This window comes from Myxocyprinus asiaticus, chromosome 1 (genome assembly GCF_019703515.2).
Source record: "Myxocyprinus asiaticus isolate MX2 ecotype Aquarium Trade chromosome 1, UBuf_Myxa_2, whole genome shotgun sequence".
Classification (NCBI taxonomy): Eukaryota; Metazoa; Chordata; class Actinopteri; order Cypriniformes; family Catostomidae; genus Myxocyprinus; species Myxocyprinus asiaticus.
The window spans coordinates 16,081,809-16,101,805 of NC_059344.1; the positions used below are offsets into that span (position 1 = coordinate 16,081,809).

Here is a 19,997-nt window from a genome sequence, read left to right on the forward strand (position 1 = left end):
GTGTTTGTCTTGTACTGTGTGAACTTTTAAAACCAAAAATTATACAATTTTGGGACTTTATCGCATTTCAAGCCTTTAATCAGAAAATGATTGCATTCAGCACTCTTACTATATTAAAGGACCAAAGAGGATCATTAAAACTTAATACACAAGTGAGTGATGCAACAAAACTAGTTGTAACTTCATCACAATGCTTGCTCTCAGTGTAGATGTGATGAAAGTGTGGTACTGAACATGTCTTTGGAATTGAATTTTTGCCTGGGAGAAGTGTGTCAGTTATACGTTTATTTACTTATTTATTTATTTTGGTTAGACCCATTTTTGGACATTTTATGTTTATTATTATTTCCAATATATAAACGCCACACCCACTGAGTCTGTCTCTTGCTCAACACCCCCCCCCCACACACACACTATTCACTTCCATTGTAAGTGCCTCACTGTAACCTTGAGGAACAAGTCAAAATTAATTTTTGTGGTAATCAGCATTATGCCACAAGTGCTGTTGATTGAGCTTAACTTGTACTGAACCTGGAACATTCCTTTAAAATGGTTATTTTATATATATTCTGCTTTTAGTGTATCAGCAGGAAATATACATTTTAGATTTCAACATTCCCTTTGCAAATAGAATTGAATAGAAGAAGAACAAGGAGCCATACAACAGATGGTATGGCCCACACAGAGCCTGGATCTCAATATCATTGAGTCAGTCTAGGATTACATGAAGAGACAGAAGCAATTGATACAACCTAAACAGATAGAAGAACTGTGGCAAGTTTTCAAAGTATCCTGCAACATCCAATACGCCAACAACCAAGAAAAACTGTGTCCAGGTGTACCTAGGAGAAATGGTGCTGTTTTGAATGTTTGCAGACTGATATTCTATGAACATGCACTACACGGATGGCTTTCACTGTTGTGCACCATCTCCATGTTCATATCACTGTCTCCTGCAGAATGCATTTAGATGCGCTCCTCCTGTGTACGTCAATGGTGGAGAATAGGGTGACGGACGCGTGACTGGGTCCCCCCTGGGAGTTTTTGGCCGCATTAATGCGCCTCCAATCTCAGGGCACTAACAATGACATATTTATATATAAACAATTCAAATATATTGTATATTTTTAACTATTTTGTATTTTTTCATTGTTACACTACTCATACGAGAAAGGTTGAGGAATACTAAAGAAGTGGGGGCATAAATCCAAAAAATGGATGAGGTAGAGGGGGGTGAAATGAGGTCCCAGGTCACTAAAGACCCGAGGTATGCATTTAATGGTAAAGGAGAAAGTAACACTAGTGAAGTGGGAATATGTGTATAGCCTTACCAAGAGGCGTAAGTTAGCGTTGAAAGCCTTCATCTTAAATTCAGACAGCCTTTGTTGTCATAACCTTAAACTGGTTTTTGGGATCCGTCTGTCTCCATGAAAGAAACTTGCCACTGTTGTCTTCTAATAGAAAAGTACATCTACAATGCATTGCTGTCAGATAATGAAATTATATACTGTGTAAACGAAGTTTTCAGCCAGACGACTGCTAACTGCTCGCTAGTAGATTCATTTATTAAAAAGATTGAATTACAAATTTTCCAGCACCCAAAGACTCAATCAGGCCTTTTTTAATGGAGACAAACTGTGTTTGCATTCAAAATCTTTGACTGAAGAGATATAGTGAAATGTGCACTGCAAATTCTGATTTCTTTTTATGAAAAAAAAAAAGAAAAAGAAAAAAGATAGGCCTTTTGACAGATTTCCTCCATTTGCCTTCCCTCTTTTCCTCCTTCTTCCCTCTTTACAGATTCTCTCTCTTCTTTGTGTCTGATATATTTTTCAAAACCCCTTTTCTCTCTCTAGCTCAAAAGAATCGCTCTTTCAAGAGTGGAAAATCTCCTGTGTCCAGCTTATAAAGTTATTTGCTTAAGCTGGAAATCCATCGCTTCGTTTTGCTGTTTAAATCTATTCTATTTCTCCCTCCATTGTTCTTGAAAACATATATCATAGAGCTATTTACAAAGTCCTTATATAGATCTTGCAAGTGTTTATTGTTCCCTATCTGTCACTCACTCGATGTTGTGTCGATGTAGTGACACTAGGGGTCACTCTTGGGAGCCCGAGACACCTCTGGTCTTTGATAAAAGGCCAATGAAAATTGGCGAGTGGTTTTTGCATGCCATTCCCCCGGACATACGGGTATAAAAGGAGCTGGTATGCAACCACTCATTCAGATTTTCTCTTCGGAGCCGAATGGTCATGCTCATTGAGCTGAATTCTACTGTTCATTCACCTCTGCTGGATCTGACGGCGCATTTCAGCGGCTTGTCCCTCCTCTGCACTGGTGCACTGCAGAGAACGCCCCTGGGTGCTTCGGCAGAAAACAAGAGAGTATATTTTCTGAAAGAGCTTTTTTCCTCTAAAAGAGTATATATTTCTCTAAAAGAGCGGCACACACGGAACGTCTTTTTAAAGACGCGTCTTTTTAAAGATGCCTTTCCGATTGTGTGTTATTCCTGGTTGCGGTCGTTATCTCTCAACTTCGGATGGTCATGATTGCTGTCTTTCTTGTCTGGGCGCGACCCACAAGGAGGCAGAGTTTGTGGATGGTTCATGTTCTCATTGCGAGAACATGACCATTGCAACGTTGCAGTCGCAGCTTGCTTTCGTAAGAAAAGCCACCCCAGCGGCTCCCCGCCTCGGTCCTTCCACCTATGGGTATGAGGCCAGCGCGGCTAGCACTGGGGGCGATTTCGGGACCCCAATGGGATCGCTATGCCGGGTATCCCCCCGCGGACCTCCCATTCCCCAGCACGAACACAATGTCGAGTGAGTGACAGATAGGGAACGTCATGATTACTTGTGTAACCTCCATTCCCTGATGGAGGGAACGAGATGTTGTGTCCCTCCTGCCACAACGCTGAACTACCCACTGAAATGGCCGGACCTTATATCGGCTTCTCAGCATAAAACCTGAATGAGTGGTTGCATACCAGCTCCTTTTATACCCGTATGTTCGGGGGACTGGCATGCAAATACCACTCACCAATTTTCATTGGCATTTTATCAAAGACCAGAGGTGTCTCGGGCTCCCAAGAGTGACCCCTAGTGTCACTACATCGACACAATGTCTCGTTCCCTCCATCAGGGAACGGAGGTTACACAAGTAACCATGACGTTATACTGTATCTGATATATTGAGTGAATGATGAATGTTAAAGTAAATTTAGAATGACAGTTTTTAACCAAAAATATGTAAAACATATCAACAGGGCACTGAATGAATTTGCTCTTGGAGTATTTAGCTGTACTGAATAGACCATGTACTATAAGTTCATGTTGTGCTGAGTAATAGTTTGAATATATCTGCATGGTGTGTGAATGTGTGTGTGTTTGAATGAGCTGAAATGATCATTACTGTGTTTTGCTGAGACTGAAGGTTTTGCTGAAGGATTTTCAGCCAAATTTGCAGTCATTTGTGTTTGTTAAAGAGAATAATCAAGAGACAGAAAGAAAGAGATAATTTTGAAAAAATACTCTGGAATCATTCCATGTTATAGCAGTAACTTATATCCAGCCTCGAATTAACATTTAGAGGTTTGGCTCTGCTGCATTTTCGAATTCACCAATGGAAACCCCCTCTCTGACTGGGAATAATGAGGTGCGTGTTGGTACATTCACATATAGCGAGTCATTAGTGAGGGTCGTTATTATTAACTTCATTAAATCTCATGATGTATAGAAATAATGGCATGGGAAAGTTCCTTTTCCCACTCCCATGGTGAGCAAACATTGGCCAAGTTAGTACAGTGATTCACAAGAAACATTTAAAGCAATCAGAGAAACTTAGGTTAGTCAGATTCACATGGTGTCCTATCCAGACATGAAACAGCAAGTATACCTTCAGCCAGGCTCACAATGGGAGTGGGCAGGAGAAAGAAAAGGTTACGGCTTCTATCTCCTTGTGTGCACATACTGGTGTGCTCGTAGGTCCAGAAACAGAACGGGGAGTTACATGCGTCAGCACACCCGCATCCAGGAGGGAAGCATGTCGCAGTCACCGGACCCCGCCCATTTGACCTGAACCTCAATCTCTATCTCGTTATTGTCGCCTTTCAGCTGAGGGCTGTCCTTCAGCCAGGCTCACTAGGGAGTGGGCAGGAGAGAGGAGAGGTTCCATTTAATAAGCCTCATTTGGGAAGCGGATGATGAGGCGCACCTGATGTGAATAGCCTCATCACCGCTGCCATTAAAACATAGAGCACGCCTCTCCTCGGGGAGCATGCTTATGTCTTGTATGTCCAGGAACAGAGTGGGGAAGGTCCGGCACATGTTAAATGTATCTCCTGCCCACACCCCAGACGTGTTAGATTCGACGCCGGAGATTGGAACACATGACACGGCCGACAGGCCAGGATGCCGAGCCATCATTACCCTCATACCCTAGGGAAGCCGAGCTGTTCTAAGGAAGCCGCCACCCCTTGCGCCCCCAATCCAGAAGTGGAGCGTATCGCAGCCACCTGACCCTGCCCATTATACCTGGATCTTACTCTTTCTTCATTCCCTGCCTGCCACATTCACTGCAAAGGCAACAGATCCCCCTGTATTTTGGACACTTTCCACCATGGACATTATTTTCCCCATTTTTGAACATTTTATGTTGTTTATTAATTAAAGTAAAAGCCTCTCCAAGGCCTGACACCACACCCACTGTGTCTGTCTCTTGCTTACCCTGCCACAATTTTAATACTTTAAGTTTATAATTTAAAATGAATGACTTGAAAATTGTTATGATTTATTCATTGCTTTATTTATTTATTGCTTATTGCTTTGTTTTCCATGGGACAAAAATACATTTTTAGAATGTCTGACTTGAGGCTCAAAATGAGAAAAGCACCATAGAAATTATTATAAAAATATGATCTCTTGTGACCGATTGCAAAATTCAATATTTGGATGTAATACTGATCCGGAAAGTATTCACAGCGCTTCACTATTTCCACATTTTGTTATGTTACAGCCTTATTCCAAAATGGATTAAATTCATTATTTTCCTCAAAATTCTACAAACAATACCCCATAATGACAACGTGAAAGAAGTTTTTTTAAAATCTTTGCAAATTTATTAAAAATAAAAAATGAAGAAAATCATATGTACATAAGTATTCACAGCCTTTGCCATGACACACAAAATTGAACTCAGGTGTATCCTGTTTCCACTGATCATCCTTGAGATGTCCAAGAACTTGATTGGAGTCCACCTGTGGTAAATTCAGTTGATTGGACATGATTTGGAAAGGCACACACCTGTCACAGTATAAGGTGCCACAGTTAACAGTGCATGTCAGAGCACAAACCAAGCCATGAAGTCCAAGGAATTGTCTGTAGACCTCCGAGACAGGATTGTATCGAGGCACAGATCTGGGGAAGGGTACAGAAAAATGTCTGCAGCATTGAAGGTCCCAATGAGCACAGTGGCCTCCATCATCCGTAAATGGAAGAAGTTTGGAACCACCAGGGCTCTTCCTAGAGTTGGCCGCCTGGCCAAACTGAGCGATCGGGGGAGAAGGGCCTTAGTCAGGGAGGTGACCAAGAACCAGATGGTCACTCTGACAGAGCTCCAGCATTTCTCTGTGGAGAGAGGAGAACCTTCCAGAAGAACAACCATCTCTGCAGCACTCTACCAATCAGGCCTGTATGGTAGAGTGGCCAGACAGAAGCCACTCCTCAGTAAAAGGCACATGACAGCCCGCCTGGAGTTTGCCAGAAGGCACCTGAAGGACTCTCAGACCATGAGAAACAAAGATTGAACTCTTTGGCCTGAATGGCAAGCGTTATGTCTGCAGGAAACCAGGCACCGCTCATCACCTGGCCAATACCATCCCTACAGTGAAGCATGGTGGTGGCAGCATCATGCTGTGGGGATGTTTTTCAGCGGCAGGAACTGGGAGACTGGTCAGGATCGAGGGAAAGGTGAATGCAGCAATGTACAGAGACATCCTTGATGAAACCCTGCTCCAGAGCGCTCTGGACCTCAGACTGGGGCAAAGGTTCATCTTCCAACAGGACAACGACCCTAAGCACACAGCCAAGATAACAAAGGAGTGGCTCCGGGACAACTCTGTGAATGTCCTTGAGTGGCCCAGCCAGATCCCAGACTTGAACCCGACTGAACATCTCTGGAGAGATCTGAAAATGGCTGTGCACCGATGCTCCCCATCCAACCTGATGGAGCTTGAGAGGTCCTGCAAAGAAGAATGGGAGAAACTGCCTAAAAATAGGTGTGCCAAGCTTGTAGCATCATACTCAAAAAGACTTGAGGCTGTAATTGGTGCCAAAGGTGCTTCAACAAAGTATTGAGCAAAGGCTGTGAATACTTATGTACATGTGATGTACATCGTTTTTTATTTTTAATAAATTTGCAAAGATTTCAAACAAACTTCTTTCACGTTATCATTATGGGGTATTGTTTGTAGAATGTTGAGGAAAATAATGAATTTAATCCATTTTGGAATAAGGCTGTAACATAACAAAATGTGGAAAAAGTGAAGCGCTGTGAATACTTTCCGGATGCACTGTACATTTTTGTATGATGATCATCTGAAGTACTGCTTTTTTGTCATTTGTTGGAATAAAATAGACTATTGTGACTGTACTTTAATCTGCTTGTTACACCTTTTAAATTGTTGGTTAGTTTTATTTTTGTTATATTTTTGGTTTTGCATGTTACATGTGGTTAAGTTTAGGGGTGGGGTTGGGTTAGGTGATTTAAAATATCAAAATATATATAATATAATTTAACTAACAATTATATATAAGTATAATGAAACATACTGTGGTTAAACACGATAAATACGAAAATTGTACAACATTGACAACTAGTTGTCTGTTACATCATATAATTAAAGAGCCCCACTGCACTTTACAAGTGTGTCTCGTGTTTTTCATGCGAGGTGCCATTAACTCATGGAGGCAGAGAAATATGAGTTATGCATCACCCGAAGATTCAGTTGTTGTCTTCAAATGAAGATGCTTCCATCAGATTAATGGTGTGGGCACTCATCAAGTGACCCAATTACTGTGCTCTACAAGCAGTTAAATAGCATTTAAAGCCACTATCGGTTAATTAACATTTGACGCATGACCTTGCACTTGTGTTTCCGGTCTTATAGAAGCTGAATTTAGTCACTGTCACCATGGTAATAAGTGTTACTAGGCTATTGTGAGAATAGAATATGGGCATGGCTTTGGTCATTTTTTCATACACAGTATTCAAGTTGCTACATTAAGCTGTTGTAAGAGTTGGACATTTTGAGACTCACACATGTAAGTAAATGTGGATTTCAATCCCAAACAATGACTTTTTGAACTTAGCTGAAAAAAAGAACATAAATAATACAACAAAAAATCTTTAAACCCACAAACACACAGATAACAAAATATGATTCATATGACATATATGCATACTAACACTGCACACAATTCATAACAGAGCTTTCCAGCGCTATGACACTGTGTGTTGCTCTTGACTTATGAGTCAATACAGCCATTATGTTACACGGCTGGGCTTGTGAGTGGAGGAGGGTTTGTTTTTGGGCCCTGGTCTATGTGACTGTTTTCCTGCCCTGTTTACTAAGAGCCCTTGCCCTGAGGGGTGTAAGGGGGGCACAGTAATACCCTGACATTTCTCTCACCCCAGTGTTAATAAGACTATTCCCTAACTCTCCTAACAAGGGCCAGACTGTAGTTGGGACGGCTTAGAACAGTCTCTTGCAACAAAGCCATTCTGCTTCATGTGTGTTCAATTGGATTAAGACTCTGCCAATACAGACTTTTGCCTCTGTATTTTAACTATGAATCAACCAATATCTTTTTCACTGGGAGGAGAGTGTTCATCTCATAACAAATTTGTTGTGCCTTTCTGATTCAGTCAAAAGTTCTTCAGATGCTCTAATACTTAAACACAGACATCGCACACAACATCTGAACATGATATATGTGACCCATGCAGTGTGTGTTTGTGTGGAAGTAGTTTCCTGACTCAGAAATGTATCCTTGGGATGACTGCCCCATCTGAACTGGATTTGAGACTTGTCATGGTTCAGGGAGAGGATTTTCCCCTCCAAAAGTGTTTTCAATGAGTGAATTATGAATACAAAATATGTCAAACATAGCCACAGAACACTACACATCCTTCTCCAAACTCCTTGTTTCCAAACACAGCTGGTAAGATTGGTAACATCATAACCTGAGATTGTCAAAAAAACAATTTCAGCAACAGAACACTTTCAGATACAAATTCTCTTTAAACAAGTGTTATTTCTGTATTTAATGCATACAAATATTCTATACACATGTTGCACTATTGGCAAGAAAACTACTGGTACAGCAAAAGTTTCATTTTCAATTACTCATCTCCACATCACATCTGCAGCCCATTGAAAAAAAAAAACTATTTTTTCTTTCTCTTTGTGTATGACTGTCTCCAAGGCTACATAGAATTACTTAGTATTTTGGATCTGGTGTCCATATCTCTATAATGCTTTCTTTGAGCCTTTCTGTCACCATATAAATCAATATTTTTGCATTGAAAAGATTAATTTAGGGTTAGTTCACCCAAAAATTTAAATTAATAATTTTTCATCACTTTCATGTTTGGTTACGAGATATGCAAGAACCAAGAACATTCATGTAAAACCTAGTCCAATGCTTCTTAGCATGATGCCTCTTGATGTGTCTGGGTTATAAATCATTAAATAAGATATGATTAATACTACATTTACATACCCAGTTCCTTGCATGTATGCCAAATGTGGTCAAACTCCACACATGCAGTCCATATGCATCCTTCAAAAATGATCAATAACAAACACTCAATTTTAACATACAACTCTTAATGAGCATTTTGTGTGAAATGAGATATTTACCCAAAGACTTCTCAAATGATCAACAAAACCGGGAGCTCTCTTGCACAACGTTTGTTTTCACATCTTTAACACAAGAGAGTGCTGGAAAGCAGGCGTTGCAAAACTCTGGTAAAGGGGCCACGTCCAGTTTATGAATAAAGTTAAATTACATGAAATTTCTCCACTTGGCCTCAAATATATTCCTAAACCTAACCTTAAACTTAACACTAACCATACTGAGACCAACACAGCGTTCTTGAATGGGTGTGATGCGAGAGGCACATCATGTCTGATTTTTATTCACTTTGAATAGATTGTGAAATGAGAGGCACAGTGCATCTTATTTTTGGCTAAATTTAATATTAATTATATTAATATACTCCTAACCATGTGGTTTTCAGGACATGAACATTCACCGCATGGTGGCACTTGTCTGGAATTTGGCACATTGGGTCCAAATATTGGTGCCAGTGGCAGGCCATGCATTTAAAGTCTAGGCCTTCAGTGTGATTCATGCCATTAAGAAAACACAGTTTCACAATGAATAAGACACCCTATGTCTTTGGGCATCATACATTATGTCGCAGCTAACTAGTAATACCAATTGACAGCAAAGCCAGAACTTGAAACGACACTTAATGCTCAAGCAAACCTAATTTGAACTGCAGCATGACTGTTTTGTGAAATGAATGTCTCCCGAACAGACATTCAAAAATCATAATTTTTCATATGAATCTACCAAGGAGGTCTATAATACCTGGAAAAATCTATCTAATACTATTTGCGATTTAAATGTTGCTTGCAATAAATTTTGTTTCAGCAGGGTACACGGTTATGCTGCATTCCATTCAAGTTGGATGTGGGATATTCCTACTTGATATCTCCAACCATAAATGCATTCCATTCCCCGATATTCGGAAGATGATGTATAAGGAAACAAAACTGCAATGCTCCCATTAGCTTAGCAGGGGTTTGACTCTCATTAGAGATGTCTCCTAGCAACCCAACTGAAACAATGCTGCAGCGCTAGCATTTGTGCTACAGGTGTACGATTATCAAAAGAGATTATAATGTTTTATACACCTGTTTCTGCAGGCATTTGTTAAACAAGCTTTAATATTATGTAATATGGAAACTAACTCATTTATCGATATTACTTAATAAAGTGAATGTTTATCACTTACTTTGTTCGGAGTTGAGAATTTCTGCACGAGCCTACAAGTTGTAATTCTGACTTAAAGATGCATTCCATTGCACTTTTCCCAGTAGGAAGTTGTAAAATCCGACTTTCCGAGTCGAATTGAACGCAGCACTACTTTTCAAAACTTGATCCGACACTGAATGCTCAAGCAGCCTAATTTACATTTAGAAAACTCCTGATGTTGCTATAACAATGCAAAAAGCACTTACCAATTTGCCTGAAGTGAAAATCAGTCCTCCTTTCCTGTTTAATAAATTAAGCAATCACATGGTCATGTAATACATCTCAGGTTTTTAAATCCATAAGGATCTCTTTCTCAATGGCAATACCAGCAGTGATGACAGCAGACTTGTCAGACAGCTTGATCTTAACGCTTTTCGCTCTTGAATTATGTGCATCACTTAAAGCGTGATTGCATCACTGAAGGCCAGCTAGAAGGCCTGGACTGGGACATATCCTAAAGATCACACCCATCAAGAACAAATAAATCAGTCTGATTGACTGATGAATCTGACAATCTGACGTTAGTTTCCCATTAATTTGCACTGTTGAGGGATTCTGAAGATATTCCGTAGGTCTGACGGGGTGGAGCTCAGACTCACGTGTTGCTTCGGGCATGCGATTTGTGAAACAGTTGTCACACTTTGCTTGTAAGCATCAAGGAATACATTCTGACTGGATATATTTTCGTTTTTCTGTTTTTGTTTGTAGATTAATTAAGAGTGGAAAGCGATTAAAAATACATAGGCAAAAAGTGATTGAGTATGAAAGGATGAAAAATATTTATTTATTTGGCATGTTAGGCCAGCAGAGAAGGCTTTGCTGGCCCTGAGAATTCATCACGGATTGGTGCCCTTTCAAAAATCCAATTCTATCAGAAAGACTCGCAGACTTAAGTAAAGTTGATGTGACATTTATTTGAAGAACTTATAGTGAACAGAAATGTAATGTCTCTTTTGGCATAAGCCCCGTCTGGCAGTCTGATGAGATTGCTACTTGAACCATCAGATCCTGCCGGAGATAGGAGGCAGGGGGCGAGGAGCCTACCCCCGTGCAGGATGGGACTGGTGGCGGTGGGGAGGTGGAGGTTGCAGTGGCTGATATATAATTGGCTAGGAGCTAACTAGTAATTGGCGTGACGATGTACAGCTGCGAGTTTCCCGCTAGAACTATGCTTATGCTTACATTTCTAGCAAACCTCTGTGGTAAACATGTCGCAAATTTTACACTTATTATTTTCAAATGCAATAAGGATTGTACCAAACTTTTCATAGTTGCAGCAAATTGTTTTCATATTATTACAGCAACTGCTAGCTTGTCGCAAATAAACAATTTTTGCAAGGGTGGCAAAACATTCCAAACTAATGCCCCGATTTTCCCATGTGATCATGTTGCCTGGTCAATGTCTGCTTTTATTATATGGAAAAGAGCAGCATAAACATTGTTCAGAATGTCTTCTGTTCCATGGTTGAAGTCATATGGTTTGGAACAAAATGAGGGTGGGTAAATAATGACAAAACCTTCATTTTTGGATGAATTATCAAGTCGGTCTGCTTTTATTTCCCAGGGGTTCTAAAACACATAAAACGAGCAAGACTGACTTGCCAAGAACATGACCACTGCCAACAACATGACAGCATAATAGCATACTAAAACACTTTGAAACACTCTAAATTGGTGATGCTGAAGACACATCTCTGTTGTAAAAAAAAAAAACTAAACTAAACATAATTCTCATTACAGCCCTAATCACAACTCTAATCCCCAATAAAAACACAAAATCACCAGATATAAGAATTACGGGCACTATTTACAGACCAAGGGGCTCATTTCCGCTTGATATTAGGGGTGACATGGAACATTTAGATACTTGAGAATAATTGTGAATGAGGGATCTTGAGGAAAGAAGAGAGAATGTTACATTTACAGGATGTGTGTGGACGGTTTCAAGAAAAATGAAGGCAAATTGATGAAAAAATACCCTGAAGATCTTCTGTTGCTTCACCTGAGTGTACCAGGAAAATGGAGTTCTGTGATGGCTGTTAGGTACATCAACACTGACGAAGAGAAGAAAAAAAATAGTGTGGAAGTATATTTAGAAGATATTAAAAGAGAGTAGCCTATACACAGCATGTATAACAGACATACTTAAAGCAATAACTAAAGAAGTGGCAAAGAATTCATGCACAGACCCATGATCTCATACTTGGTTCAAATTGAGTGATGTTTAACTGTACTCAAAACTTTACTCAGAAAATGTATATTGCTCAAAAGTTGCTCTTTTATAGCTCAGAAATCTTAATAGAGTTTTCAGATATGTTATTTAAGTATTGACCTTGTTCATGTGTTTCTTCAAAATTCCTTTGGAAAAATAAACATTGAAACAAATGACACAAGTGTTGACATACAGTAAGAGTAAAAAGCTATAATATGAATAGCTTTTAATATTATTGGATTGTAAAACTCAAATAATTTGGTTTTGAAATAATTTAATAACAAATGTTTGAGTACATGTTGAAATCTCTGACATTTGATTGCAGATTATGATATTTTGTTATGATGTGAGCACAGTGTGAGACATTGTTTAGAAGTCTCCATTTACTCCATTCATATTCATTTCTGTCAAGGAGAAGTATAGACATTAAAGAGATTCCATTTCTGATTATTGTTTCCTGTACATTGCAGTCTTTAAACCTTATAACAAAAAGAGGTCTTAGTACTTCTTGGTATCTTCTCTTGATTCTTGGATTTTACAGTATTTCATGTTTAATTTTGTTTAAGACTTATCAGGCATGTACTAGCTATGGATCCAGTGTCACTTGCTAGGTATGGATCCAGTGTTTTCATGATAATGATGAATATGTTCTTGCATTCATTGCAGCATATACCATGAATAGATTTGTCTAGAGACTATTAGAACTGTCTCAAACATTCTCAGTCATTCTTTAATTGTGAGTTTGACATTGTAAGTGTATATTTGTTATAAAGCCTGCTGCACAGATGCCTGAGCATGAAGAAATTCCCATTACAGACCATTTAACCTCTAAACACCTCTTCAAAAAGTTATGATGTGAAATCTTTGCTTTTAACAGCCATTTTAACAGGAGACAAATTGCTTGGTTCAAGGTTGTGTCAAGTTTTATGAACTGGCCAACACACAAAAAAACACAAGGACAAGAAAGAAACTCAAAAGCAATCTCTTAGACATGTGCTTCATATGCGTTCTGTTCACAGAGTGAATTTTTAATGAGCTTTTGGAAATCCAGCCATTTCCTCCTCAGGATGCCCCTGAGTCACCCCCCAGAGAACGTTATCCCTGTAATGATCATATACAGAGTGAGACCCTACCTCACTTTTTCCCCCTCTCTGTTTACTTAACAAATCACCCGTTTTTATTCCTGTGCCTGAATTTGGAAATGTATGTTTTTTCTCTTATAAAGTTACATTTATTTATTTATTATTTGTTCATGGACTTTTTGCCTTTAGTTTTATGGGACACTTTTAGGAGAGACAGTAAAGTGGAGAAAAAGAAAGGTGGGGATCAAGTTGGGGACATGAAGCAGGCCAGATTTAAACCTGGGTTCCCATAAGCACTACCACTCTGACATGGTATGTGGACATTCACTACCCGCTGTACCAAAGCTCCAACAATAACATTTATTTGTAAGGGTTTTTAACCACTTTCAACAAAACATATCATGCAGAGGCTAGCCTCCAGTGATCCAGTGCAGCAGTTAATCAAATGCATTGTAAGCAACAAAAGACTCAAGGAAATAAAGACATCAGTAAATAATGTACAAAAGAGAAGACATCAGAGAGAAGCAGGAATAAGAAAGTGCTGACAAATGTGAGTGGGATTGTTGCAGCAGACAGCCTTTGTTTAATTTTTCTGTCGTGTTTACTTTTTTACATGGGAAAAAATAAAAGCATTACAGTTTGTTATAACTTAAGCTGTATTTAGAGTTTGATGGGGGTGGAGAGTTGCACAGGGTTGCGGGTGACGGTGCGGTGCGGTGGGGGGTAGGGGCAGAGTCCCAAACCATTTCCACACACACTCTTATGAGAAACATACGGTACTTTCTGGTGAAGAGGCACAGAGACTGCAGCACACACCCCCATTCACTCTCTCCTATCCTCCCTCCATCTCTCTCACCCTCTCTCACCCTCTCTCTCTCTTTCTCTCTCTCTCTCTCTCTCTCTCTCTCTCTGTCTCTCTCACTGGAAAGTCAAGAAAGAGATTGCAAGTTTTCAGTTTAGGCACAGATCTCCACTGGACAGGACAGAGAAAGGAGGGTAGAGAGAGAGAAGAAAAGAGAGAAATGAAAAGTTTTATACATGTAGATGTAGAGGGAAAGGGGGACATCTAAGTCATCAGATGCTATTAGAATTTTCTATTGTATAGAAAGCCACCAAAAGAAGGGAAAGTAAAAAAGTAAAGTAAGTGAGCTGAGCTGTAAGAGGTATGGGCTGCCAGGTTATTTGTGTTGTTGTACTGTCTTCATTACTGTGCCTCTCTGGGGTGTGGACTCAGGAATTGAGAGAACGAGATGCACTCTGCAATGAGGAAGGGTGCTATGTGCTTTACTTCCAGCGCAAGATCTTCCTAGATGCCTGGCGGAGCTGCAAAGAACAGGGAGGCAACCTAGCCACCATCAGGCAGCTGAAAGAAGCAGAAATGGTGAAGGAGCTTTTTTCTAATGTTGAACTGATGTCACACCATAGAGGCAAAGTACAAGTTTGGATTGGCCTTCAGAGGCAACCTCGTCAATGTGCCTCTACACGGCCCCTGCGTGGCTTCTCGTGGATCACTGGAGATCAGGACACTCAGTACACTAACTGGCTGCAAGAGGACTCTTCAAAAACCTGCTCATCACCACGTTGTGTGGTAATGGCTTACAGCACCACAGCCCATGAGCAAGGGGATAATCTGAAATGGAAGGATGGACCTTGTTCCATTTTAATGGATGGCTACCTGTGCAGGTACACCTCCCGAGGCATGTGTGCTGCAATTACTAGTGAAGGAGGTGGAAATACACTGTATAGTACCCCTTTTAACCTGCTGAGTACCCTCTTAAAGCATGTTCCATTTGGAACAGTTGCAACTGTACCATGTCCCATTAAGGATGACCAGTCAGTACTCTGCACACAAAAAGATGACGGAACTATAGGTTGGAACAGGGATCCACCTTTTTGCTCTGATGCACCTAAGGCAAGCTGGTGCGATAAGGACAATGGAGGTTGCCATCATTTCTGCATTGAAGATGAGGGACACTACTCCTGTCATTGTAATGAGGGCTTTATCTTGGCTCAGGATGGGGTAAGCTGCTTTCCCTCTGACCCTTGCAGTGAGGCTCACTGTGAGTTTGAGTGCCTGCCAGTGATGGACGGCTACCGCTGTGCTTGTCCTGATGGCTACATGCTGGCACCCGATGAGCAAGCCTGTCTAGATATCAATGAATGCCTACAGAGCCCATGTGAGCAAATCTGTTTAAATGCACTAGGAAGCTTTGAGTGTCTCTGCCGAGATGGCTTCCAACCAGATGAGGAGGGTGCATGTGAAGATGTGGATGAGTGTGCAGACAACCCATGTGAACATGCATGTGAAAACACATTGGGCTCCCATATTTGTCACTGCCATCTCGGTTTTTCCCCATTGCAAGAGGATCAGAGTCACTGTCATGATGTCGATGAATGCCAAATTGAAGGAACTTGTGAACAAATGTGCATTAATTATGAAGGAGGCTTTGAGTGCTACTGTGAGGAAGGTTATAATCTTCAACCAGACCAATTTTCTTGCAGACCCATCGAGGTGAACCTAGAGATTACCACAGCAACTGTCTCTGACCCAAGGAGTCCTCGCAACCCTATATGGGAACCACAGAATCCTTTATACACGTGGAAATCTGCACCTGAGTCTGATTGGAGAGAATCTCTGTACTGGCAGACAGAGCCACCTAATGTGGAGACAATTCCAACAGAGCTGCTTTGGCTAGCTAGTACAACTGAGGAGGAACCTGAAATGACAACACCAACTGAAAGTTCCCCTGAGATCATTCATGTTGTTAGGGGTGACTTTCGTCCAGAAGACCTAGTGGCCAATGCCTTTTTTCTTCCCACCACTACGCCCACACCAGACTATTATGAGGATGAGAGCACCACAGTTCCCACAGTCCTCCCCTCCTCCACAGCAGCAGGCGGAGCTTGGAATTGGCTCTGGTTCAGCTCAACCCAAACACAGTCTGAGACAGCGGAAACAGCAAAGAACACTTTCAACTTTCATAGCGAGTATGACTCTTATAAGCAAGACTATGAAGATAGTGAAAATGATAATGATGAATCAACCACCATTTGGCCTGATCATCAAACATCCACCCTGTTCCCGATGCATTCACAAGGAACAGAGGAGGACAGCTATAATGATGGCAACAAAAAGAAGCCAGGCCAAGCAAGCAGCTGGTTACTAGTTGGATTGCTAGTGCCACTTTGCATATTCATTGTTGTGATGGTGGTACTGGGCATTGTATATTGTACCCGCTACACAGTTAAGCCACAGAACAAGAACACCAGTGATTGTTACCACTGGATTGCTGGTGCTGGCGATAAAGCGGCTGCTGAAATCTCTGGTAGCGGTACTAAGTCCCATGTTTAAGCAACTAGTACTGTGACTGGACAGTGTGAAAATGTAAATAACGGTTGTTTTGAGAATTCAGAGTTGCTGGAGTTCCAGGAGCAATTAGATGGATTGTGGGTAGCACCCCGCCATTCCCAAGATACAGTTTTTCATCCATCATTTTTTGTGGATGTTAATCTAGACTGTCTGCTAAGCAGAAAAGGGAGGTGGGGGGCAAAGAGGAATGCCTCTAAAACCACTGAACCACTCTGCTCTCCAAAGAGGCAATACAATTGTTCTCCTGTTGCTCAGACAGATCTTTTAGTTTGCCATACAGGCAAATAAGAGAGCATAATGGAGAAGGATACTTTAGCCTGGTTGAGTAATTCAGGTCATATTTATTCAATTTGAAGAAACATTCCATCAGGATAATTGAGTTTTTGCCATACAGGAGAGTCATATATTTAGAGATTTGCTATGTAAGGAGCCATAATTTCTGTGTCCATTTTGACAATGTTAAGATTTTCATTCCATGTTGTGTTATCTGTCTGGTCCAGACCAAGACAAATGCTTTAACCCACTGTAATTGTGTGTGTAAAACATTGATGCCACCAATTTGTGCCATACAAACCTTGTAAAATGATGACTCAATATACATTGACAGAAAAAGTATCATCTGTTTAATGACAGTGATTTGAAAGCTCTAAAACCAGGCTTTTAGAGGCTTACATGCTAAGCAGTTTTGTTTCCTCATAAAGTCAAAACTTCCACCAAAGTTCCACCTTTAACTACTTCTTTATTTTTTTAATTTCTTTTATTGTTCATTAGTGTTGAATAATAAGGATTAAAAGTTAATGTCTTTATTGTTCAGGACATGCACTTTGTGATTGATGTTATATCTTATGCATGTCTGTAAAATCAATAGGCAATAGATCAAAACAAATTGAAATTTTTGTTGTTTAAAACCTGGTTTATGCTTAAAACATCCACTTGTTCACGAGGGATTGTGCACAGGAAGGGATGTCATTGCGGGTTTCGCCTTGCCCCTGCAAGACTCTATCTTGCGTGATCATGCACATGCCAAATTTGTTAACTTTCCGCACATTGCGAGCACAGTGCTTCAATCCCATTGGATGAATTCGAGGGAAAGGGGCAGGACAGATGTTCTAGCACTTTTGTACCAGAATTAATATACTGCTAATAAATGTTAAAAGGACAATGTTTTCACAGTGAAATTACCTTTTGCAGCTCCACAGTTGTTCTGGTTAAGAAAGACAAGTAAGCCTATTTGTCCACTACCTTTTGTACACTGAATAAAATGGTCTAAACAATACAATAAAGTTTGGTTTTATTAATTATTAATATATAACTGAACAACTCTTGTATATTTTATACAATGTAAAAATAAAAGCATTTTTCATAACGTGTTAAATGTAACAATTATTGTTATTATTTTAAATGTAAAAGTCATAACCTTGAATCTAAAATCTAAAGCACTATTATTTAAACTGTAAACGTAAATGCTTAAATGCTTAAAAACCTATGGAGGGTGATTTGAGTCATTTAAAGGACCTGATTTCTGTCTGATATTCCATTCCTGGCTGAAATGGAATATTAGCAAATGTTTTCCACATAATTTAGTGATTTGGGATGGACAGAATGCAATGCATATTATTATTTTTTTTTCCTGAAGCTGCACAAACTCACACAGATATAACAAACAATTCCAGAATTACATTTTATTCCCTTTGAAATTACATTTAAATATTTTTATAAATGTGTAGAATGGTGGTTCTGGTTTTGCTTCAGGACCCAGATTTTACATTGGACATCGACTGGCGACCAGACAAATGTGTTTCTTGTATAAAATGCCCTTAAAATCACATTTTAAAATATATATATAAAATATTATTTATATTATCATGAACGGCATAGATGTGCAAATTTATATTACAAATTTTTGGGGGAAAATTTTTTCAATGGGACACTCTGCCATATGGCAACTCTGTACCACAATGTAAAATGGTCGAAAAAACATTCTTAAAAAATGATAAAATTCTCACTGAAATAAATGAATATATATTGAATTAATTCATGTATTTATGAACACGTTCCGTAAATCATTGCTATGTTCATTTTTGTCTGAAAAAGAAGAAATACAAATCATAATGGTGTAAATGCAATTTTATTATGGTAAACATGTAGCCGGTGGGTTGTAAAGAAACAACACAGGATACAAAAATGTCTTTTTGGGGTTTTATTCTGATGGATGTTGAAAAAAGAGGGGGAAAAAAAGAAGCTGTCGATGGGGCTGTATATATGTAAAAAAAAAAAAAAAAAAAAAAAAAAAACTGTAAAATGAAATATGGTTCAAAGAAATACGGTAGAGGCAAATGTCAAAAGAAAATACAAACAGGGTATTAGCCACAGTCGCCTTCGGCTTGCTCACTGGGGTTCTAAATACAATTATTATTTAATTATTTATTTTATATATAATTTACAATCATATTTAATAAAACTACACAATGATGACTCTAAGACTTTATAGATATTACAGTGTCATTTTCTGTTAATGCATGATTTTCTGTAAAGCTGCTTTGAAACGATGTGTGTTGTGAAAAACGCAACACAAATAAAAATGACTTGACTTGACTTAATCCTCATAACTTTGTCTACCCAGCTGCAACAAATATAGCTCTTGACCATGTCGGCATGCTTTACATATTGAGTTAGGCAAATGGTTTTCTATTTAGCTATAGCACATCTACAAGCAGGCATGCCTAATAAAGTGACAGCTAAGTTCATTAGAATGTAAACGTGATAAGTTGCATGTGTGTGCACTATCCATCACTTCCTATAGTCTTAGAAATGCTCTGTAGACTGTTGTCAGGATTTCATGCAGACAACAATCATAACAAGCAATCATAATATGGTCATGGTCTCAAGTGTACATTTTCTATCAAATTTATGTGCTGTTAAAGCGGAGCTAAATATCTGCCATGCCCCAAAACACCATCAGCCAATTGTAAGATGTCTGAAACACTGTATGCTCTTACAATTTTCCTTTCAAGCTAAATATCCCTTCATTAGATGAAATATAGTCATGCCCTATATCTAAAGTGCTTGAATTGCTGGCAAGATCATGAAATTCCCTTTGAGTAGTGCTTTGATCCAACATCAGCTTAATTTTCTCTTTCCAAGTCACTTCAGTGAGAGATTACTTTTTTCAAAGCCTTTTTGTTTTCAGGAAAGTCGACCAGCACCTCAGTCCCAAAATCTTTCTCTGG

General features: G+C 39.5%; 1 protein-coding gene across 1 annotated transcript; it reads left to right on the forward strand.

The window, feature by feature from the left end:
• Window positions 1-14,371: 14,371 nt before the first annotated feature.
• On the forward strand, window positions 14,372-19,362 carry LOC127450848 (endosialin-like). The gene has a single exon (XM_051715302.1). It carries the CDS (start codon window positions 14,563-14,565, stop codon window positions 16,747-16,749), a length of 2,187 nt encoding a protein of 728 aa, XP_051571262.1. The 5' UTR covers window positions 14,372-14,562; the 3' UTR covers window positions 16,750-19,362.
• The last annotated feature ends 635 nt before the right edge of the window (window positions 19,363-19,997 follow it).